Raw genomic sequence first — 18,203 nt, forward strand, 5'->3', positions numbered from 1 at the left:
AGTCGCATGTATCAAAACTGTGGATGGAATACATACAAAAAGGATAAGTGTGTGATGCATGGTGGAGGAAAAGTAAATGGTAACACAACACGAGGTGCAACTAACTCTATTATTACATCACTATTCTCATCACCCACTTCAGTCTGACACACGCGCGCACACACAACCTCTCGATAGGCTCAATGGTATGGCCCACCTCCTCGTGACGTCAGAGAGGCTGACTTCACAGCATAAATAGTGGAGCTCTGCGCCATGAGGCTCAGGCTTAAAAGATCTACGAACCGAGACACTCAGATTGGTATTCTGGAAAGGAGGGAAAACGACGAGACTCTGCTCGCAGAAAAAAAATATAAAGTTAGCTTGAAATAAACGCCGTAATATTCGTACACAGCAGCAGCCGTCAGAGACAATGAACGGACAGACGAATGGTTTTCATAACTCCCTCATTGACGAGGACTGCTTCTTGTTCACCTCAGAGTCGGTCGGGGAAGGACACCCCGGTAAGACCCAACGCCTTATTTTGACTTTGAAATGAGCTCAATGTATCATTCTGTTTTACTGTGACGTATACACACGCTTTAATAATAAAATAAAAATAAAAATAACGGGACTATACATCATTGCTTTTGAATATTGGGGCCCTTTCCTCTGCGTAACGTTAGGCAAGCCAGCGTGCACGCGCTGCTAGCTAACTTTAATGTTAGCAAGCTAATCGTTGCTGTATAGAGGATGCTATCGCATGTCTGGTCCACGGACGGCAAACATACCACTGTTCGTAGCAGATATGATCTGGTAACGTTACTTAAATACCCCGCTAATTACAATATAATTATTAATTACTTGGTAAGCGTTCCTAGACATCCAGGGCTACTCCTAAGGCAATACATGTTGGTCTGAACAACAGCGCACGGCAGTGGTTGTTTTTTTATGTTTTATCGTCTGCGTACAAAGTTGGCTAAATGTTTAGTACTCAATCCCGCATGGTAAAGTTCCGGTTCATGGTGGATGTTACTTGCGCGCCCTCGCTTCCTCACCACATGTGCACATGTTGAAATGGCGACTGTAGGTCTCTGAGCCACTCCCACTGAGCACGAGATGGATCGGTGCTGGTTTTGCTGCATTTATTGTTGCTGGTGTTTAGTTTGATTGTTGTTCTTGTTTTTCAGACAAGATCTGTGATCAGATCAGTGATGCGGTTTTGGATGCCCATCTCAAACAGGATCCCGATGCCAAAGTTGCATGTGGTATGCAAATTTGTTGTTTTATTCGATATTTATGTTTGCTCAAGTCAGATATTGACTGTTTTTTTACTTGCATCTTTATTGTTTAATGCAGAGACTGTTGCCAAGACCGGGATGATTCTGTTGGCCGGTGAGGTGACATCAAGGGCCACAGTGGATTATCAGAAAGTAGTTCGAGACACCATCCGCCAAATTGGATATGACGACTCCTCCAAAGGTGTGGGCAGTGTAGTATTTCTGAGTTGTGCTTTTCATTGACTAGTCAGTAGTTGTTGTTTGGTATCCAAGTCTGGGGTCTTGATTTGCTTTGTTCTTACTCTTGCACAGGTTTTGATTATAAGACCTGTAATGTTCTTGTGGCCTTGGAGCAGCAGTCTCCTGACATTGCTCAGGGTGTTCACATTGACCGCAATGAGGAAGACATTGGAGCAGGGGACCAGGTCAGTAGTGAACATTAACATTTTAGTTGGCCATGTGTGCCTTGCAGTTGAATAACTGATCTTTCATTATCCTTAAATGAGATGTATGCTCTAAAGAAGTAACTGTTTGTTGCTTGGCAGGGCTTGATGTTTGGATATGCCACTGATGAGACCGAGGAGAGTATGCCTCTTACAATTGTCCTTGCCCACAAACTGAATGCGAAGATGGCTGAATTGCGTCGCAATGGAACTCTTCCATGGCTCCGACCAGACTCAAAGACACAGGTAAAGTTGTTAGATTGCGATGAGTAACTATCATAAATGACACTTTTTTGGTTGGGATTATTTTTCATAGGTTCACTTTTTTCACAGGTTACAGTCCAGTACCGCCAGGACCGTGGTGCCATGCTTCCAGTGCGTGTGCACACAATTGTCGTCTCTGTTCAGCATGATGAGGATATTTGCCTGGAGGAGATGCGAGACACCCTGAAGGAGAAAATCATCAAGGCAGTTGTTCCATGCATCTATTTGGATGATGACACAATTTACCACCTGCAGCCCAGTGGGCGATTTGTAATTGGAGGCCCACAGGTAAAATAACTGAGGGTGTGGATTTCAGGAAGTATATAGCCTGTGCGTTATTCACCTTTTTATAACCTCTGTTCTTCTTTATGAAAGGGGGATGCTGGCCTGACTGGGCGTAAAATTATTGTTGACACTTATGGAGGCTGGGGAGCCCATGGCGGTGGTGCCTTCTCTGGCAAGGATTACACAAAGGTGGACCGCTCTGCTGCTTACGCTGCACGCTGGGTGGCCAAGTCTCTGGTAAAGGCTGAGCTTTGCAAGAGGGTGTTGGTCCAGGTGAGTGGTAGAAACCGCTCTTCATTTTTAGTGAGAGGGGCTGCAAAGTGCGTGCGTGTGTGTGCGTGGTTATGGTTATTGATATAATGCGTGTGTGTTGTATTAGGTTGCCTATGCCATTGGAGTTGCCCATCCCCTTTCCATTTCTATCTTCCACTACGGGACCTCCCACAAGAGTGAGAGGGAGCTGCTTGACATTGTCAAGAGGAACTTTGATCTGCGTCCTGGAGTTATTGTCAGGTAATGTATACCCTCTGACGCCACCTGTTGCCAGTGACGCACCAGATCCCTTTGATTTGTCTTTTTTATTTATTACCCTTTTCAGGATATAAAGTTTACTTATATCAACACTGCAGAGCCAATACCTTCTTTCCTTTTGCTGCAGCTTTCATTTTATGGGGCTTCTGTGATCTAAAACTTTATTAGCTTATTGCTTTCTTCTGATTTATATGACTTATGATTTCTATGGGAAATTTAGAGGGACCAAAAGTCTTATTTATTAAGTTGGACATGTAGGACACCCTAATTGCTCATAGTTAGATGAGCGTTTTTTTTTGTTGTAAATTGTATAGTGTGGTTTCCAGTTGCAGTAACCACAATGCTCAGAGATGTCAGTTTGGTTGTCAGGGTAAGTGTCAAAGTTTCACAAATCCCTCTTAACCAGCTGGTCTAACAATCTCTTTATTTTTTTAAATATATATTTATTATTATTTTTGGGTGACACTCGGAACTTCCAGCCGGCTAATGTGAGCATTGTGCTTGTGTGAGCATGATTGTGTGCATTTAAGGTTGCTGGGTGTGACTGCTGCTAAGTGTGTTGATTATGTATTCCAGGGAGCTGGATCTGAAGAAGCCCTTGTATCAGAGGACCGCAGCCTATGGCCACTTTGGCCGAGACTCCTTCCCATGGGAGGTACCAAAAAAACTCAAATACTAAACATGTTAAGCTTTTCCCCCCAGGCCTGTTGGTGTATACTACAGAGAAGCCTCCAAGGTTACGGGGGTGAAATGCCCTTATCTCTCTCATAGTAATGGTATCCTTTAACACATGACTCCCTTTCTCACTCAACTTCCTCCTTGTCTTCTTGCTGTTTTCTGCTGGTTGCGGTATCATAGTGGGTCGTAGCGGGCATGGCTCAGAAACTTGATGTCTAAAGAATTGGATGGGTTCCATGAACTCATGCACCATAGTACTTTGTGTTGTTCCACGTCTTGAGGTTCCCCTGATTCTTGCTGTGATAGACCCTGAATAGCGGCATTGAGTTGCTTTCCTTTTGGCATTCCACACCGTCAACATCGTCCGTCTTCTATTCAGTGTCATGGCTTTAGCATATTAGGCTATAATCCCTTTTAATAATTTACTGGTGCTACTGATGCAAGGAGTCTGTGCAACATCTACATTTTTCAAGTCTCTTTGGAAGAATAATTTGATAGTTTAGGGGAGGAGTTCTCTGATCTGGCACCTTACCAAACAGTTTAGTGTCTTTTCTAAACATTCCTCCTTTTGTCAATCTGGTACAATAATTCCCTGGCTCAGTAGGCGTTTATCCTTTTTGTTAGCTTTACTCCTGCGTCTTTGGAGACTGCTAGAATGGCACAATTACAATTTAGCGATTGTTGCTGTTTTTCACAAAAAAAATGCTATGCATTGCAGGCTAATGGGAGAACAAAATCGTAATTATTCAAGATTTCAAAGGATTATAAATCCCCAGATGCCCCTACAGACCGTTGCTGTTTTCTGACGTAATACAGAAAAGTCAGAAGCTGCTATGCCACTGCTCTGGTCTGCAGAGGTTTTAGTTTACTTGAAAACAATACAAAATTGGATTGTTATGCATTGAAATTCAATTTTTAAAATGAGTCCTGTTTTTAAATGTAGTTTTACTTGCTTTTTTAGTTTGACAAATGGCCTTTTTCACGCCTTAAGTATGTGGATGGCAGGTGTAGCTACAGAGAAACCTGGTCTTCGTCTTCATCCTTAATGGAGTGTTCTTTGCCACAGAGTCTTATTGGCTGGAAGTCAAACCTCAACACTATTTATTTGTTCTCTGAAACTCTAGGTGGATACAGAAAAGCCAATGTTTCAGAAGGCAGCTTTTAAAAACATGGTTATTGAATCTTGAATTCCTTTTGACTTGATCACTTTTCAGTGTTGGCTTGAGGCTCCAGAGTGTTGTACAGAAAAGCTTTGGGCCGCCTCAACTCAAATGTCACTGGCTACTGTTGATGACTATTTTATAACTTCTTTTTTTTAAATTTTATTTTTGGACTACAAATCATATTTTTAAATGGGTTGCTTTTGAAATCCCATTAAATATCTGGTGCAATTCTTTAGCTCTTACCTATCCTCAATGGAATGGCAACATTTGGTTGGTGTTGTACAGAGAAACCAGCCTTGTTTACGCAGCCATCCCATCTCTGAGATAGGTTCAAGTTTTAGTTTTGTTCCTTTTTACCACTCTAAGGTGACCCCGCTGGCTACCGTAAGTGTAGGAGTGCCTTTTCTATTTCCTCTACTCTCCATTTGCTTTTCTCCCTACCTATCAATATGCGCTCAAATTTCAGAGGAACAAGTAGCCCATACTGTATTGTGCTTCATGTCTAGACTGGGTAGTTTCCTTATGCTCTGTAATAAACAACTACTCCTTTCAAATGTCTGTTATTGATGGTTTTTATTTTCGTGAGACCTTTTTATTTTTTTAGGGAAAACAAAACACTCTGTTGCAACTGACTTTTAATTAAGACAGGGGGAAAAAATAAGTATATCCCATTGATGTCAAATGATACAATACTATCATGTCTTACTGCAACCAGTTAAAACAAAATATGCCATTTGGAATCCAGCATGTCTGTCGTACCAATAATGTTCATATAGACAAAGGTGATTTGACATCTTGCATCTAACCTTTTAACCTGCAATGCAACTTGTCCCTCACACCATAATAGTGTTTGAGTAATGTTTTATGTCTGTTAAAATCAACAACTTAAAGTCTACTTCCTGCTCTGTTTACTACTCAAACTGAGAAACTTATTGCTGCTGCTGGTTTTCTGTTTAGACTTCCCTTCCAAAAATCTCAGGTTTTAGATTTGCTTGAGGCAACTGCTTATTCCGTAAAAAAAATAAGTAAATGTATTACTAAGGGGAATACATTCAAAAGGGGCTAAACGGCACATCTCTCTGTTTTATCAATACATTGCTTTGCATCTCAAGTGTCCTAAACATTACATTGTTCTTCAACAACAGCATGTTTTTACAGAATGCAATTTTGAATTGTTTAAACTATTTTAAAACCTTAATTTGCATGAAAAAAATACTTTAAAGTGTAATTTGGTCCAAGAATGTCCCTAAATTTAGCCGTAGCCTGCAGGATACTGAAAAGCATGAGATGAAAACACTGGAAAATCCCAGTTTTTCCACCATGACGGGAGTCATAAAAACATGCCCATGATCACATGCGGCTAGAGATAGTCTTGATAAGCTCTTCTGTTTCGTCGGTAAGATGTGGTAAATTGCAGCTAACATGCAATGCACTCTGGTATGTGAGGTGAAACCTTGACGGTTCTTAAAATGGGGTTGTGTGACAACTGTTTTGCAATCACCAGACATGTCATTGCAGCCTTAGTGTGTCTTGCTGAAGAGGAATAGTTGGAAGCAGTTTCCAGCGGTGCAGGTAGGGTAAGCTTCTAGCTCTTGTACTTGTACACTCCTGAGCTGGTCTCTGCTTCAACCGAACGAGTCAGCATGTCTGCGCTTTAGATGCAACACCAATCATCCATCTTTCAAAACACACATGATTAGATAAATAAACATGTTTTATCTTCACTTTGTCTCATTGCTGACGCCAACATTGTGTGATATTTGTGATATACAACTGTTTTCATTAACAGGTTAACGTGAGGTTTGTGTTCAGAATTTACAGACGCTGCATTTAACCAGTCGGTTTTCTCTGATCACATTTTTAAAGAAAAGAGCTGACTGACAGTCCAAAAGAGAATCATTACACAGATGGGCTTGCAGTCAATTAACAATCACATATAAAGGGAACTTTGTTACTAGAATTACCTTTTCTTACTGTGCCACAGAAATCCGGCAGCTTTGTAAATCACTAAACGGCTAATTCTGGTCACGTGCAGTCCCATGAACATTAGTTTTAGTGTTACATAACTCCATACTTTGAGCTCCAATGGCAACACCAAATACACAGGATTAATCATGCATACTTTGATTGCATCATATATGAAAGGAACTTCAGTCACTCTTCATACCACCTCATTTATTTTATTTGTTGGTGAATTTTTTGTTCTGCCATATCTGCGAGCTGCACCTGCCTACCCGTGAAACTCAATCAACCTTTTGTGTGGGTTACCGTCACTGAATCTGCTAGTCACTGCATTTGACAGTTGAATTACAAACTCTAAATGCATCGACGCAAGCTGGCTTCATGAATGATGTCTAGAAGTACAAGTATATCAAGCTACGTATTCATACTCAAGTACCATCATCAAATTCAGACATCAATACCTGTCTGCAGTTTCACCAGTGCAGCTGTGCATTTTCATGACCACATTTGCTCAGTCAAACGTCTATATTTAACTAGTGGTCTTCCACAGCCTTGAATGGGCAGGATCATTCACTAGTGTCACAGCCCTGATGAGGGCAGCTGAAATGCACTATCCTTTATCTCTGTTTCTCCTTCACAAGAACAAACAGACGCTTCTTCCCACAACAACGAGCTCCGGGTACACGACCTGTGCTCTGCTCACATCTGAAACTAAACAAAGCGCTGCGCGGACACCTGGACAGAGCACGGCAGTGAGAATAAGCATTGTTGCAGACGGAGATTTTTCTCAGAGCCAACACACAGGATGGAGCCCAACAGTGTGGCGAGTGGTCACGGTGTAAAGGGCAGAAGCAGATCAGCAGTTTGTGGGGGTCAGTTTCTTGTGAGGATTGGGTGACAGCTAAAGATATATCTGTGAGAGTTTGCTCTTGCTCTACTGTACTTTTGCAGGAAAGTGAAATCAAAGCCACACGTTGCTCCTTAAGTTTCTCACCCAATTAACGTTGGTGCACTTGAACCGGCTGTTGGTTAGCAGGCATTAGTGAAAATGTAGGCTTTTTCACAGATTATCTTCCAATTCATTGTGTTTTTTAGATATGACATGACTGTATTTTAATATTTTTATTGCCTAATTTTAAAATTTAGTTAGTATAGTTCTTGCAAAAAAGTAAAACATCATTTTCAACTTGCCCAAATTAAAGCAATATAGTGGCCTCATTGCATTGCGTGCTTGTTTTAACTATATCAAATATCCAGTAAAACATGAACTGTAATCATTTATGTGTTATATTCTTCTCATTGTGCATGTTGTGTGATTTGGGTGTGGAAGAATTACACCGTATGATTAATACAATCTTCTGTTCCAAAGGTGCCTTTGATTACACACTTTGAAATAACCTGCGTCATCGTCAACGCCACAGGAATACAATTGTGTCGTCCTGGAGACGTTCGAAAACAGTTTTGTAAGTAGCATGAGACTAAATTTGTTATTGAACCCAGCCCAGACTAATTTCTTCGAATGTTATGCAACTTCTTGAAGACCATTTCTGTAACCTCACCTGGCACATGTGGTGCCAGGTGAGGTTACACAAACGATCCAAACCAACATGTATACAGAATGTGTCTTTTGTTACACTAGATTAACTTGCCCAGAAATAATGGAGAGAAATCCAGAAACAATCCAAGATGTTGACGGAAAACCTGGAGCATCACCAGATATTCAATCGACCTCAGAGTTCAAGGGTCGACAGATTTGGTGTACTTTTATGTTTACCAATGAAGCATCATATAACTATAAATGTTCAATACCTCAATAAATAAATCATAATAAACAAGGTGACCTAAGCTGTATAAGTGATCACGGTTGAAGCAGAGACTTTCACCTGAATTGCTCCCAGCCCTTGAAGGGTTTGGTAAAGGCATTGGCCAATTGAAGGCTAATAGTTTTAATGCTAGCCTTGAGATTGTAAAACAAATAAAAGATGCTTCATAGTGATAGATATCTTTCTCTTCCTTTAGATAATAGTCAATGTGGAAAACTGTCATGTAAGACATAATATAAATGCGATATTCACACATTGCCATACATACCTAACAGCCTGCCTGTCCCAGCAGGTCCTGTAGACGAACACGGTAAAGGTTCAGTTTACTGCATACTAGTGTATATACCTGCATGACAAGTTATGTGTTATGACACATTGTTATATAAATCTGCACTGAGAGAGGAAGGTGTGAGTTGTGATTGGGTAACTTTTAGCCAATTGAAAAGTATTGAAACTGGAAATAATCTGTTGGTGTGGAACAATGTCTCCCTGCTCATAGCCTCAGTCACATGCTGACTGGAAGGTGATCAGTGAGGCTGGAGGCAAACTAAAGGGGAGCGTCTCTGTTCCACCAATAGCTGGGGCCGCACCTCCTCCACTAGGCTTTGCCTAACTCTGGGGACTTGTTGGCCAGCCATGTAGTCACAGGATACAGCTTGCATTTTTGTTATGCATTCATGAAAACAATGTGGATCGACAGCTTGTCTGTCCAATTGTCCACTCAACGTTGTTTTTTTTTAAATGGAGCCTGTGTTTCCACATTTCATCGTGGGGATGGGCAAAACATGTTCTGTTATTTTTCTGTCTTTGATGAGACAGCAATACATTAAACTTGTGCACAACTAATGGTATCTACGTTTTAATGGAGAATGTTGCCCTTTAAAAAAAACAATTTTTCTTTTTGTGTCTCTGGGGGTTCCTTCAGTGTCTGATCCCCAACTAGACAGCCCTCGCTTTTTCATCAATTTTGTTGTAGATGTCATGCTTGTCTGTTTCACATATTCAGAGAATGACACTGGCTGGCTAGAACCTGCTGGGTTTGTCCCAGCAGGGGAAACGGAGTAACAAAAAAGTAGTTGTTATAAAAGCAATTAATGGCTGGTACCTAAATAGATTTCCAAGATTTAGCTCTCCAGTTTCTATATATTGTCAGAAGACAGAAGGCCTGCAGGATTGAAACGCTGATTCATACTGCCACCTGCTGAGGATATGATGTGAAACACTTCTATCAGTCAACTGCATTTGATATCGTATTTTGTTCCATACCCTGTAATAAATGTATATTTCTAGAAAAATAGTCATTTTCCCCCACACATCTGAGAGTTTTCATGACACATCAAGACACTAAGAATAAGCATTCACATTTTATGGCTGTTCAATTCCACAAGTGCACATCCAGACACAATTGGACAGTCAGTAATAAATGGCTTTTATTTATATATATATATATATATATATATATATATATATATATATATATATATATATATATGTATATATATATATATATATATATATGTATATATATATATATATATATGTATATGTATATATATATATATATGTATATGTATATATATATATATATATATATATATATATATATATATATATATATATATATATATATATATATATATATATATATATATATATATATATATATATATATATATATATATATATATATATGTGTGTGTGTGTCATTTGTTTTATACGTAAAGAATCATGTCCTTAAAAAAATATTCAGTATCAAAAATAAAAGTATTTCAAAAATTCAAAATAAATTAGAATACTCAAAACAATGAAACAGAGTTGCCACACTAATACGCTATTATGGCTACAGCCACACTGGAAACACGACTATATTCTAACATTTCTAAACATTGACTCACTGTTAGACCGATGTTCCATTCACAGCATTTTACCAACAAAAATGATTTATCTTATCTATAAAAGATAGATCTGTGTAAACACAAAAACTTCTGACTTGTTCAACAGAGGAGGTTAACAGTGCTCTCTGTCAAAGATTACATACTCCTCTGAATTTAACTGAGAAAGCCTTAATATCATTTCCAAGGTCCAGTGAACTTGAAGGTGTACAATGTTAACTTAAATCTATGAATGAGAGTGTGAGGTAACAATACAAGGTAAGATTTTTTTTGTAAATGTGTACCTGACAGTCATTTCCAAACTATACTGTCTTTGATAAGTGCTGTTCCTTCTCCTTCAAAAGCCAGATTAATTAAGGGTCATCAAGTTGGATCTCTGCTGATGGTCACTGTACATGATCCCAGAGTCCTCATTATGTCCCCAACACTGTCAACAGCGTGACTGGTATGTCGAAGTGCAGAACTGCCAATGAAGTATTGCTTCTCTTTGTCTATTGCCCCTTTATCATCATAGTCAACTGTTTGAGAGTATCGCTCATCGTTTGTCTCGTCTTTTTTCAATTTCCTTTCGAATTCGAGCCTCTAGAGCTGCCCTCATGGATGAATCTAAGATGTTCTTCTCTGCGACACGATCCACCACCTTCTTAGGCTTGTCCTCCTATAGGAACAGAGAGCACGTGAGATAATTACGACCAAAGTAAAAGATCAAAGAGCTGGAAAAATCAGTCGAGGAAATCTGCATTAACCTTGTGCACCAGGAAGGATGTAAGTATACCCGAGTCCGCCTGATAGTCAAGCCAGAAGAGTTCAGTACCATGGATCTCTGTCTCTGTGCTTGACCCACTTTCATTAGACTCTTCAGCCTCAGCACCGACCCCTGGCTCTGATTCATCTGCGAAATGACCATACATGCATATTATTTAGTTGATGTACTGTTGGCAAATTCATAGTAACAAAGTGCATCAAACTCACGTCTGCTTCGAGGATGGTAAACTTGGATATCAGGCCGCCGGGGTCGTCGAGGAGTTGTGGTTTGCCTCCGACGCTGAAGCTCTTTGGCCTGCTTCACCTCTTTGGCTTGCTTCACCTCTTTATCATAGTCATCTCTTAAGAAGCCAAGAAATCAACATTTTGTTATTGCTTTGAAATGTACAATATACCATATGCCTTTCAAAAACATGCAGTTCAACATATCTCTCAACTTCTAACCAGGTTAGTTAAACAGATATAAGGTAATGTTATTGCTTTTCTGCAGTTTGCATAAGGATTATAAGCATCAGTCCTGTACCCTAAAACATAAAGTTGGTTCACTTTGACTCTAGTCTTTTTCTGCTATGAAAAAAGTATAGTCAAAATAAATAGATTTTATGCTTTTATGTTTTCCTTTATATATTTAGTGAAATGCATTTCAAAAACAAACAAATGTTGGCCAATCCCCATTTGCATGTGTTTTGCACAAACCTATGCTGTGACAATGGAAGCAAAGTTAAATTAAAAGCATTTAACGGGATGAAAAAAGGCAGACACAGCAGTAATTATATCGTTGATAGTACTGTGCCTAATAATAATGAAAGACAAATGTTTTATTCTTTATTAAGGCCATGCATTATCCCCCTAAAACTCGTATAATATCACCAACCAGTAGAGATAACAAATATCAGACAAAGTGTAAAAAGGTGCTTTGTATCCATCAATCATGAAGGTTCTTTCCGAGAAACATGTCCAGCCAGATAGCCTGTTCTTCAATGCTAACTTTCCTCTGATAACACAGCATTGATTCAACACAAGTAAAACCTGGATTTGAATTAAACTTTTTTCAATACGCAACGTTAACAGCTATATGATATTGGCTTCAGTGTATTAAACCAAGTATAACTTTGGCTAATGCGGCATTTATTTGCGTTTTCGTTTTGAGGGTAAGATATTAAGTTACCCGCCGACCTTTGCTTCACCAGCAAAGTCACTTCTACAAACTATGAGTAGTTGCAATTCTGAAGATTGAGGCTGGACGACATGACCAAACTAGTATGCTCGCTAACGCGACTAGCTTTGGCTAACAGCAGTTAAGGAAATCACCTAGCAATTTGGTTCCTCCGGATGTGGTGCAGGAAGCCGTGGCTCATATCCAAGCGGCCGGGTTTGTTTTTCAGGTCATCCCCTTCATCGTCTCCTAAAATGTCCATTTTAACAAAAACAGCGCCAATACGGTGACAGTATGTGTGCGCTTATGATTGCAACAAGCAGAGCCACAGCCACCACTAACAAAAAGCTAACGGTACATGCTAGCTAATGTTTGGTTGTCCAAATGTAACACTCACGGAGTTTACAAATTCAGAAAAAGATACAACAAATGAACATTGTTTTCATTGAGGGAACTTTTTTTTGGATAGACTCAGGCAAACACATACACATATACATATAAACACATAAAGTAACAGTTTAATACAACTAGCGTGTTGTCACATTGGTATTGCTATTGAGCAGCTTTCGTCGATCGATGTGTCTAGCCTGAAACTCCGGGCTACTTTTAACTGTCCCACTTGGTAGTTCGACGTACAACCGCTCGTTCACCGCGAGTTTCGACGCGCACGGTGCTCGACCCATTCATTTCCTCCAAATAAACTAGTGGCTTCTCTGTTGTTTTGACATTAAGCTCGCAAACTAACCGCTATGATGGTTTCTCTGAAGCGAGAAAGGGAGGTTGAAGTCGAGGATGAGGATGACGAAGGCAGAGGTAATATTTATTTACTGGTAACGTCTGTGCTGCGTTTGGTTAGCAGGTAGCCCGCTATTGCTACTAAGAGCCAGATAAAAGTTAGTCCGATGTTATTGCCGGGTCTGTGCAGTCACACAGACCAACAATCACCAGTACAATGCACACATTGAACTGGCGGAAACAAATAAACTGTCCTGATATCACTCGTATGGTTCAAACCCATCGTCATCATGTTAGCTAGCCTGTTTAGCTAGTTTGTGTTCATCTGATTGAAAACAATCTGATCCGACTCTGATCGTTTTGTTTCACTCGCTGTTGCAGTGGAAGCCAAAATAGGCCGGGGACGTGTGACGGAAGACCGGAGAAGCCGCCACTGTCCTTACCTTGACACTATCAACAGGCAAGATGAAGTTGAATGTGCATAGCTAATGTCGATGCTAAATGCTAGTTAGCATTGTCCTCCACCAGAGCTCTTCAGCTGATTCCCAGTTTGTTTATCCACCAGGAGTGTGTTGGACTTTGACTTTGAGAAACTCTGCTCCATCTCTCTCTCCCACATCAACGTCTATGCGTGCCTTATATGTGGGAAATATTTCCAAGGTAGGTGGAATATCTGACAATTAACCAGGAATCAACACCCTTTTGTGACGTGAGAAATTTAAACGTGTGCATCCTTGTAGGTAGAGGTTTGAAGTCCCATGCCTACACTCACAGTGTGCAGTTCACCCATCATGTGTTCCTCAATCTGCACACGCTCAAGTTTTACTGTCTGCCAGACAACTACGAGATCATTGACTCTTCACTCGAAGACATCACCGTAAGTGAAGTCTTGGCGTTTCAATCATGTTCGTAATTCTACTTCTGATATAATATTTGTTTTATGCTCAGCATCTTTACTTTAAATAAAGGCAAATATATGATATTGTGTTATAACACTATCGATTTAGCAGGAGTTAGGATTTTGTATCAGGAGGTTAATTGGCATCTAATCCTGGTTTAAACGGTTGCACCACAGTCAAGTCATACAATAGTCATATCTTCTTTGGATGAGACACAATCATGCTCTGACAGCATACAATGGGTATTTTTGAAGCCAAAGAGAGCCATACTCTGTATTATATTGTCAATATTGAGGTGCTGCGTCCAAAATACTGTACTTGTCTATGTAATCTGTTGACACATCCTCACTTTCTCTACAGTATGTGCTGAAACCAACTTTCACCAAGCAGCACATTGGAGGGCTAGACAAGCAGGGTAAACTATACCGAGCCTACGATGGTACGACCTACCTGCCAGGCATTGTAGGGCTGAACAACATCAAAGCCAATGATTACGCCAATGTGGTATTACAGGTATGAATAGCCGCCACAGTGGACCATCTCTGGACTTTGTCAGAAAGGTTTTAATCAGTCCCAACCATTTAATGTTTACCTCTTCCACAAAGGCTTTTTCCAATGTTCCACCCTTGCGAAACTACTTCCTGGAGGAGGAAAACTACAGGGGAATCCGCAGGCCACCAGGAGACATCATGTTCCTCTTGGTGCAGCGGTTTGGTGAGCTGATGCGCAAACTGTGGAATCCAAGAAACTTCAAGGCTCATGTGTCTCCACATGAGATGCTGCAGGCTGTTGTGCTGTGCAGCAAGAAGAACTTCCAAATTACAAAGCAAGGTAATTTTAGTTGCCAGAAACTGAAAATGCGCTACTGTACAATGTTTTGGACCGCAGATCTTAGAAAGGCTTTTAACACATGCTGCTATCAGGAAACCAGGCTGGGATGCTGATTGGTTGTTTTCTGTTCTGTAGGAGATGCTGTGGACTTCATGACATGGTTCTTGAATGCTCTGCATGGTGCTCTTGGTGGCACAAAGAAAAAAAAATGTAAGTCAGACAAGTATCAAAATGCCCTCATCCCTATTCGTTAGGTCATAATATATGGAATTAAAATCTTTAATGAGGTTATTTAGATATCGATTCTCTCGGGATGTATACAAATTAGTGAGACTTAGTCAAATTTATCATATATTGATTGTTAAAAATATGTGAATCAACCTCTGCCCACTTCTGTCTTTCTGCCCTCAGCAATAATTGCAAAAGCATTTCAAGGCTCCATGCGGATCTTCTCCAAGAAACTTCCACACCCAGATTTAGTGAGTATACCGCTTGCGTTATAAAATAATGTATTGACATCTGGAATATGAATGATTTTGCTAATAGCATAGCTAAGGTTTTCTTGAGTTGTTTGACCAGTTTTGTAATATAATGACACCTTTTGAGTGGTCTCTTTTCCTTCTGAATTGATTTTCTTGATTTTCGAGGTAAGTTTTTAGGTTCTCTAATGCATTGTTAAATACTTGGTCAAAAAACTTTTAAGCACCCTAAATAAATAGAGGTGTAGAAATAGCCTAACATGGCTTATGTGATATTCAGATACAAGATAACGGGCAAAAGAATATTCTTTATTTTCAGATGCCCTTAAATTTAAGTTTGCTACCAGATAATTCATGTTTTACTGTGTGTACTATTTCAATTGAATCCCTGTCAAAACAGGATTTGAAGTCCTTTGAAAGAATCCATGTTTTAAATTATTTTTCCTTTTCCAGACACCAGAGGAGAAACAGGCATTGCTCGTGACAGAGGAGTACCAGGAGCAGATGTCTGAGTCCACCTTCCTGTTTCTAACCCTTGACCTCCCAACAGCTCCATTGTATAAGGATGAGAAGGAGCAGCTTATTATCCCGCAGGTCCCTCTCTTCAACATCCTGGGCAAGTTCAACGGCAACACAGAGAAGGTAATACTCTTCTTAAATATGATGTGCAATATAAAATAAAAATGATTGAAAGCAATATTGCAAAGCAGTAATCTAAATGGAAAGCTTTGGTGTTTTTAGGTTAAATAAACAGATGCAACCCCAGGAAATTACAGATTAACTTAATGCATTGTTTCACACTTAACACACCGGCGATAATGATACTGGGTATCTACCGTCTCATGTACCAGTTTGCTGTTAAACCGCTTATTTCACTGTCAGTTTGGGTAGCTAAATGTCCTCTGCCGAGCAAACCCTATTTTACCATGCAGTCCTTTCGGTTTCATATTTAAAAAGATGCTTGAGATCTTGAAAACTGTCTCTGACCATGTGCCATCCCCTTATAACAGATCACACAGGAGTTTAAAAGAAGACATTTCTCTGACGAGTTATTTTTTTCTCCTGGCAAACAACTCCACATTAAATCTGTGATATTAGTTTTTTTCAAAAGGCACACCTTCACTGTATGAGTGTGCTGTAGAAGATAATTCACATTATTCATTCTGTCCACATTTGTTATCTTTCTAAAAAGAAAAGCTAACCTGTGACGACTACCTAGAATGAACTACAACAGCGCTTTGCAAAAAGACAATCTAATTTTAGTGTGGCGCACGGCAATCGACCCGACATGAAATCTGTGCCATCTGCTCTCATTTTTGTTTGTTTTTATTGAGCACCCGTGCATGCTCTCCTATCTCATTTTCACTCAGGAGTACAAAACCTACAAAGAGAATTTTCTCAAAAGGTTCCAGCTGACCAAACTGCCTCCGTACCTCGTCTTTTGCATCAAAAGATTCACCAAGAACAACTTCTTTGTGGAAAAGAACCCCACAATCGTCAATTTCCCCATCACGTAAGTGTTGTTTATATACTGTCAGGCAAATTAAATGGCATCGATCAAAGTGCCTAACGGAACCATAAAGTGCATGTTGCTAGTAGTAATGAATCGTTGTTTTTACATTGAATGGTTTACATTTTTGTTAATGTAACATGACATGCTATGGACATGTGTATTTTGTCCCCAGTATGAATATGCACTTAAGTTGTCACTTTGTATTTGCTTCGACAGGAATGTAGACCTCCGTGAGTACTTGACAGAAGAAGCTCAACTCACAGAGAAACACACAACTTATGACCTTGTTGCCAACGTGGTGCATGATGGGAAACCCACCGAAGGAGCGTACAGAATACATGTTCTGCATCATGTAGGTTGCAGCCAGATATTTCTGAAACAGTTTCTGGTGGCATTACTACCGAGCGACCTACAAATCTACCTAATTCTATCTGACCAAGGGAGTGTTGTGTTTTTCTACTCTCTAATAATCTCCTTTTCGTGTTTAATCAGGGAACTGGGAAGTGGTATGAGATGCAGGATCTGCAGGTGACTGACATTCTCCCCCAGATGATTACGCTGTCAGAGGCTTACATCCAGGCAAGTCTTCAACTCATTCTGAGCATGTCATCAATGTAATTGTTTCAAAGGCTTGTCTCCAAATGTCTTTGTGTTATTAAAGCCACATCCATTCATCACCTTTCATCTGATGGCACTCGCATGAACTATTTAAGGTGCCTCTAACTTGTAATTTTGGGGAGTAAAAGTAGTGATATGAAAATAATGATTAAATCATAATACTCTTTTCAACAAGCGTAATTTTTCACGCTTATCGGTACATGTAAATATTCTATCAAATCATTTTTGTTCTTTGCATACATGAATTTAACTAAGATGTGAAATGTACATGACATGTAAAAGAGTCATGCAATGACTCTTTAACTGTAATGACGAATAAGATGACCGTGTAATGACTGTAATGTCATGTAAAAATGTAATGACATGTAAAAGAGTCATGTAAATATATTTTCAATATTATCAAAACAAGGAACCGACCATTAAGAGCTACTGAAGTGAACTAATAGTTATTATGATTATTAAAAAAAGTATTCAGTTTTCATATATAAATATACCGTAGCTTTCAAAAACCTGTATCAGTTGAATCCTTTTTTCATACCAGATTTCAGGTTTAAGTCATGAAGTAAAATGTTGTCTTTGGAAGTAACAAAGTCTTTTTTCTTTCCCTCATAGATCTGGAAGAGACAAGAGAGTGACGATGACAAAAAGATCCACACGGAGGTGTAAGTGAGGCAGCATGTTCCTTACTGGGGATGGCCTCATTCAAATTAACTGGGTATTTAAGTGAGTCAAGATAACAACAGAATATAGGGTGAATTGTATCAGGATGTGTTCTTTATCACCACAAAAAAAACAACAAATAAATGTAAAGAACTGTTTTATGTTTTTACCGTATGGATGTTTCCAAATAAACAAACTCCAAGACACGTTTTTCTGTCTGTTTGTTGAAGTTTAATGAAGGTTTAGCAGT

At 39.5% G+C, this 18,203-nt stretch overlaps 3 protein-coding genes and 1 long non-coding RNA gene across 4 annotated transcripts; 3 read left to right on the forward strand and 1 right to left on the reverse strand.

The window, feature by feature from the left end:
• The first annotated feature begins 246 nt into the window (after positions 1-246).
• LOC137795590 (S-adenosylmethionine synthase) lies at positions 247-5,178 on the forward strand. The gene is made up of 9 exons (XM_068593145.1): positions 247-500; positions 1,167-1,244; positions 1,336-1,458; positions 1,569-1,681; positions 1,802-1,945; positions 2,033-2,251; positions 2,339-2,521; positions 2,628-2,761; positions 3,356-5,178. The coding sequence occupies exons 1-9, from the start codon at positions 410-412 to the stop codon at positions 3,456-3,458; spliced, it is 1,188 nt and encodes a 395-aa protein (XP_068449246.1). The 5' UTR covers positions 247-409; the 3' UTR covers positions 3,459-5,178.
• Positions 5,179-7,361: 2,183 nt separating this feature from the next.
• On the forward strand, positions 7,362-8,504 carry LOC137795591 (uncharacterized). Its single transcript, XR_011078401.1, has 3 exons — positions 7,362-7,454; positions 7,952-8,045; positions 8,222-8,504. It is a non-coding gene; the product is annotated as an uncharacterized lncRNA (long non-coding RNA).
• A 2,276-nt stretch (positions 8,505-10,780) lies between these two features.
• On the reverse strand, positions 10,781-12,597 carry LOC137795589 (UPF0561 protein C2orf68 homolog). Its single transcript, XM_068593144.1, has 4 exons — positions 12,374-12,597; positions 11,270-11,403; positions 11,044-11,189; positions 10,781-10,955 (listed from the first exon to the last, which is right to left on the reverse strand). The coding sequence occupies exons 1-4, from the start codon at positions 12,478-12,480 to the stop codon at positions 10,833-10,835; spliced, it is 510 nt and encodes a 169-aa protein (XP_068449245.1). The 5' UTR covers positions 12,481-12,597; the 3' UTR covers positions 10,781-10,832.
• Positions 12,598-12,786: 189 nt separating this feature from the next.
• On the forward strand, positions 12,787-18,094 carry LOC137795588 (ubiquitin carboxyl-terminal hydrolase 39-like). The gene is made up of 13 exons (XM_068593142.1): positions 12,787-13,031; positions 13,335-13,413; positions 13,519-13,613; positions 13,694-13,830; positions 14,213-14,365; positions 14,458-14,683; positions 14,819-14,893; positions 15,095-15,162; positions 15,616-15,804; positions 16,533-16,675; positions 16,892-17,027; positions 17,168-17,254; positions 17,906-18,094. The coding sequence occupies exons 1-13, from the start codon at positions 12,968-12,970 to the stop codon at positions 17,957-17,959; spliced, it is 1,506 nt and encodes a 501-aa protein (XP_068449243.1). The 5' UTR covers positions 12,787-12,967; the 3' UTR covers positions 17,960-18,094.
• Positions 18,095-18,203: the final 109 nt, after the last annotated feature.

Source organism: Clinocottus analis, unplaced genomic scaffold, assembly GCF_023055335.1.
Source record: "Clinocottus analis isolate CAN_PGR_092001 unplaced genomic scaffold, fCliAna1.0.p SCAF_282, whole genome shotgun sequence".
NCBI lineage: Eukaryota > Metazoa > Chordata > Actinopteri > Perciformes > Cottidae > Clinocottus > Clinocottus analis.

Coding starts and splice junctions, on each gene's coding strand:
- LOC137795588 (XM_068593142.1), top strand. CDS start 12,968: ATGATGGTTTCTCTGAAGCGAGAAAGGGAGGTTGAAGTCGAGGATGAG. Junction 14,684..14,818: donor CTTCCAAATTACAAAGCAAG/GTAATTTTAGTT, acceptor TCTGTTCTGTAG/GAGATGCTGTGGACTTCATG. Junction 16,676..16,891: donor ATCGTCAATTTCCCCATCAC/GTAAGTGTTGTT, acceptor TTGCTTCGACAG/GAATGTAGACCTCCGTGAGT.
- LOC137795590 (XM_068593145.1), top strand. CDS start 410: ATGAACGGACAGACGAATGGTTTTCATAACTCCCTCATTGACGAGGAC. Junction 1,459..1,568: donor ATATGACGACTCCTCCAAAG/GTGTGGGCAGTG, acceptor ACTCTTGCACAG/GTTTTGATTATAAGACCTGT. Junction 2,522..2,627: donor GCAAGAGGGTGTTGGTCCAG/GTGAGTGGTAGA, acceptor GTGTTGTATTAG/GTTGCCTATGCCATTGGAGT.
- LOC137795589 (XM_068593144.1), bottom strand. CDS start 12,480: ATGGACATTTTAGGAGACGATGAAGGGGATGACCTGAAAAACAAACCC. Junction 11,404..12,373: donor CGGAGGAACCAAATTGCTAG/GTGATTTCCTTA, acceptor TGGCTTCTTAAG/AGATGACTATGATAAAGAGG. Junction 10,956..11,043: donor CATCCTTCCTGGTGCACAAG/GTTAATGCAGAT, acceptor CTGTTCCTATAG/GAGGACAAGCCTAAGAAGGT.